The 4,602-nt window shown below is 34.5% G+C and overlaps 1 protein-coding gene across 1 annotated transcript; it reads right to left on the bottom strand.

The window, feature by feature from the left end:
* Nucleotides 1-1,948: 1,948 nt before the first annotated feature.
* Nucleotides 1,949-3,824, bottom strand: LOC107472510 (uncharacterized). Its single transcript, XM_016092034.3, has 3 exons — nucleotides 3,286-3,824; nucleotides 2,043-2,326; nucleotides 1,949-1,966 (listed from the first exon to the last, which is right to left on the bottom strand). Exons 1-3 carry the CDS (start codon nucleotides 3,815-3,817, stop codon nucleotides 1,949-1,951), a joined length of 834 nt encoding a protein of 277 aa, XP_015947520.1. The 5' UTR covers nucleotides 3,818-3,824.
* Nucleotides 3,825-4,602: the final 778 nt, after the last annotated feature.

Below are 4,602 nucleotides of genomic sequence, written 5' to 3'. Positions count from 1 at the left end.
CTGGAAGCATGTCAATTGGGTCTTTGTGGATCAAGTTATGCCTCCTTGAAGAGGGTAAGGTCAAGCTGCCTGCTGGATACACACTAGCATGTTGCCAACGTGCTGTTCCTCCTGGCTGCACCTAAATGGGCGTTGCCAACTTGGTTTCCAAGTTGCCAACGTGCTGTTTCCTCCTGGTTGCACAAAATGGCCGTTGCCAACTTGGTTTCCAAGTTGCCAACGTGCTATTCCCCCTTGTTCCAAGATTTCTTTGCTCCATTGTCTTCTTGCTTCATCACCTAACATAAACCAAAGAATTTTTCTCAAAGTTTTGCCATCTTATGCAATAATTTTCAAGGGAATCATTCACATCAACTTGCATATAAGCTTCTTGAATCATTTGCATAGATTATGCCAGATTTCACTTAGTTCTTGGTTCATGAATGCATGGAGGAAAAGTTCACAAAATTGCTTATTTATTTCAAAAAAAATGAATGAAATTGGGTATGAAAATGCATCAGTGGGTATGAAATTGGCAACGTTGACAAGAGGACAAAGTAGCATCCCAAGACTTGATGTGCAACAAGTGTCAACGTTTGCGTCCAAGTTGGGCCTCAAACTTGGACTCAAACGCCTATGACAGTAAAAAGGGCGATCTGCATGATGAGTTTGGCGAATAAGTTTGAGTCAAAGTTTGCCTCAAACTTTGACTCAAACTTGAATGGTTCCATGGCCCGGTTCAAAGCTTAAATATTTCGCAAGGTCAAGAGCAATCAACAGAGGCTTGCTATCTTCAACCCAATTCCATCAAGGCCAAAAGCCCAATTGACATCACTCAAAGGCACAAGAAACAATTTGATTAGGAATTTCATTTTCTTTGTAATTTGCTTTCAATTTCATTTTCATTTGTCATGTTTGTAAAAGCCTATAAAAGGCATCATTTTCATTTTAGAAAGAAGGTTGGCTCTAATAGAGAGCATAGGGGGCTGTCTCCACTAGGGAGCATTAGGAATAGAGAACTCTCTCTCTTTAGTTTTTCTCTTTGTTTTGAATCTTGGGTTGAGAATTGAAGGAATTCGGTTTCATTCTCACTTTGAGATTTCTCTTGTTCTTCTTCTACAAAATTTCAGTGAATTAAGGATTTGAATCAACACTCTGTTTACTGCTTTCATCTTCATTTCTTTTGCAAATTGTTCTCTGTTGGATCAAGGAAGGACTTGGGATCTAGACTTGTTTTCTAGTCTCATTGAGCCCCTGAGATCTTCAATTTCTCTTTTATATTTTGCAATTGAGCCAAGCTGCTTTCTGTTTTGATTTTACAAGTGATTTTCCAAAGTCATTTGAATATGCTGCATCTTTTAATTCTCTGTTTGATTGCACTTTGAATTCTCTTGTTTAGTTTTAATTCCCAGCACCCCAATTCCTTTATTCTTCCTGCAATTTAATTTTTCGCAATTGATCTGAGTTCTAATTTACTTCTTTCTTTAATTTCCAGCACCCACTCCCCTTTACATTCACTGCAATTTACATTTCTTGTCATTTAAGCTTTTGTCCATTTAAGTTTCTGTCCAATTTAGCTTCTGCACCTTTAATTCTTGCAATTTACTTTCTGTCGGTCACTCTTCACACAATCCACTCAATGTTAGCTTGACTAAACGAATCACCCACTAAAGTTGCTTGATCCATCAATCCCTGTGGGATCGACCTCACTCTTGTGAGTAATTACTACTTGATGCGACCCGGTACACTTGCCGGTTAGATTTGTGCGTTTGGAAATCGTTTTTCCACGAAAACACCCACCACACTTGTTCACAAATTAAGAATAAATTAATTTAAAAAATTTAATTTTTTTATTTTTTTGGATATCTTTGGAAATTTTTATTTTTTTACAACTAGAAAAAAAAATTTTGTTTAAAATTAAAAAAAAAATAAAGTTACAGATCTATTGTTTACTAGATAATGTTGGACTTTATTTCTCTCCAGATATCTGTCACACAAAAGGTAACTATTAAGAACCATTCATCGCAAATTGAGATAAATAATAATTAACAACATTGTTTAACCTTAGTGAGTAGTGACTCAGTTTGGATGTTCATAAAGACAAGAGGAACCCCTGAAGCTTGAGCTGCATTAAGCCATGCATTTGCCCTCGCTAGAGTGTCCTCCACGTCGTGGTAGCGAGACGCCACTCGGTCGGAAGCTTTGGGAAGAAATAACATGGAGATGAAGTTGCCAGAATTGGGAACTGAAAGCATCTCCTGCATCTTCTTCTCCCATGGATATGATACATATCCATCTTGTGCCTTACTTCTTGTTAGTGCACTTACCATCCTACTCGCCCTTGAACCTGCAAATTGAACAAAATGCACTCATTATTCTCTATTTTTTAATTGATAATTGAAAATCGTTAAATAATTTTACAGAAAAACAACTCCATACGAATTTTCATTTAATTATTAATCCACGTTATTGTCATAATTAAGCAATTATAATCATAGCACTTTTCCTTAAATTAGTTGAGCCAAATGTCTTCGTCAGTTAGAAAAGGAAGTCATGTGTATCACGCATCAACTTTGTGCTTCAATGTAGCAAAAAGGTTTGCCGCTTTCGTATGACAATTTAATCAAACCCTTGGCTAGTTGGCTCAAATAATGTCAAAAAACATTTTAGGTAGGAAAATGTGAGAAGCTGAGCAAATAAATAAGATACTTTTTATTTTCTATATGATTGGGTGACTTGCGGACAAATAATAGTGTTTGGGTAGATGCAATTCTTCATAGGTGAAGACCATTACCCTTGTTTGTAAACGTATTCCTAATTCCTAATAATATAAAGAATTTTTAAAAAATAAATGAATTCTGAAACATATAATTTTAAAAACTAAATTTATCACTTCCTGGATTTTTCTGTAATTACAAATGGCCCACGCAAATTCTTTTAGGCCCCCGATTGCAGAAAATCACCTAAATAGTTAAAATTTCCTACCATATCTAAAAGTTTTTTTTAGCAAGAAGAAGATGATATTAATAAAAGAACTAGTGGTACCTTATCTAGCAGTTATTACATGGTAACCTCAAATGATCATAATATAATATAGTAAGTAAACCTGAATTTTAACACGATCGTGCGTCTATTCATTCGTTGTATGTATAATAGAATTAAAATTAACTAAAAGAGAGTTATAATTCAAATGACATAATCTTTAAACTCACTTAGAGATCGCCAATTCTAGGCTCATTCTTAACTTTGGAACAAAAAAGTAACTATAAAATAAAATTGAGCAGAAAATAAGAGAGAGTAAAAGACCTTGTAAGCGGTAGCATTCACTTTCGGTTGTGTCCAAGAAGCCAACGACGTAATTGGCATCGGCGATGGACCTCAAGAAGTAGTTCTTCTTGCCGGAGGAGGAGTCTCCGGGGACGACGCAGGCCTGCAGCTCAACGAACTCATGAGGTCCACGTCGGACTCTTACAAGGACGGACGTCTCCTTCTTCTTGTATGCATCATGAAGGATCTTGTTGAGTCCGGTCCGACCGTTCTTGAAGGGTTGCCTGAACCGGACCAAGGAACCGGCCGATGAGCCAATCCGGATCTCCTCTACTATATCGCCGCTTTGAAGCACGTCGGCGGCGCTCCATTCATCGGATTTTGAAGTTGCTCGTAAACACTCTATGGAGATAACTTTCAACTCCCTTGTTGGTGACTCTGAACTGCTCTCTGAGCCTCGATCCATGGTCATGTTTTTCTTCTCTTTCTCTCTCTCTTTCATATCATTTTCATATAAGGGTATAATGACTGAATTTTTTATCACAGTGTTTCTTCTTACACTGTTCAACATCTGAAGTGAAAACTATCTGCAATTGTCTATATAATTGATAATTAAATAACCTTAAAAGAGAAGTTAATTAAATTTATCACGGGTGAGTCTTTTCATTATAATATATCATATTAACTTTATCCTTATATTATATGGTATTTACAACAAGTTGATTTGAGAGAAATTAAAGTTGGTTGGCTTTTGGCTTTTGCATTGAAGAAGCTGTTTTGTTTTGTGTACGTGTTTTATACGGAAAAGTTTATGAATTAACTCCAATAAGAACTAACTCAATTAATATTTTTTATTTTTTATTTTAAAAATTTAAAAAAAATAATAAATTTACAGATCTGTTGTTTATTAGATAGTGCTAGACTTTATTTTAATTTTATTATTTAAATGAAAAACATTTAATAATATAATTTAAAATTCAAAAATAAAAAATTTAGTTTTATAAAATTTTTTATTTTTTTATTCACCGGATAATGCTACACTCTGACAGTTGACTTTTTTTGTTGCACTTGTTCACAAATTAAGAATAAATTAATTTAAAAAATTTAATTTTTTTAATTTTTTGGATATTTATGGAAATTTTTATTTTTTTACAACAAGAAAAAAAATTTTTTATTTAAAATTTAAAAAAAATAATAAAGTTACAAATCTATTGTTTACTAGATAATGTTGGACTTTATTTTTTTATTATTTAAATAAAAAACATTTAATAATACCGCTTTTTCGCCTTCTCTTCGCTCTGGACAGGAGCGCTAGTGGGCACGGGGAGGGAGCAGGCGAAGCGTGTCATTCGTAAT

The sequence above is a fragment of the Arachis duranensis genome, unplaced genomic scaffold, assembly GCF_000817695.3.
Source record: "Arachis duranensis cultivar V14167 unplaced genomic scaffold, aradu.V14167.gnm2.J7QH unplaced_Scaffold_137637, whole genome shotgun sequence".
NCBI classification, from domain to species: Eukaryota; Viridiplantae; Streptophyta; class Magnoliopsida; order Fabales; family Fabaceae; genus Arachis; species Arachis duranensis.
This window is presented reverse-complemented; position numbering and strand designations above follow the sequence as displayed.

Coding starts and splice junctions, on each gene's coding strand:
- LOC107472510 (XM_016092034.3), bottom strand. CDS start 3,817: ATGTTGAACAGTGTAAGAAGAAACACTGTGATAAAAAATTCAGTCATT. Junction 2,327..3,285: donor TGAATGCTACCGCTTACAAG/GTCTTTTACTCT, acceptor TTCAATTTGCAG/GTTCAAGGGCGAGTAGGATG.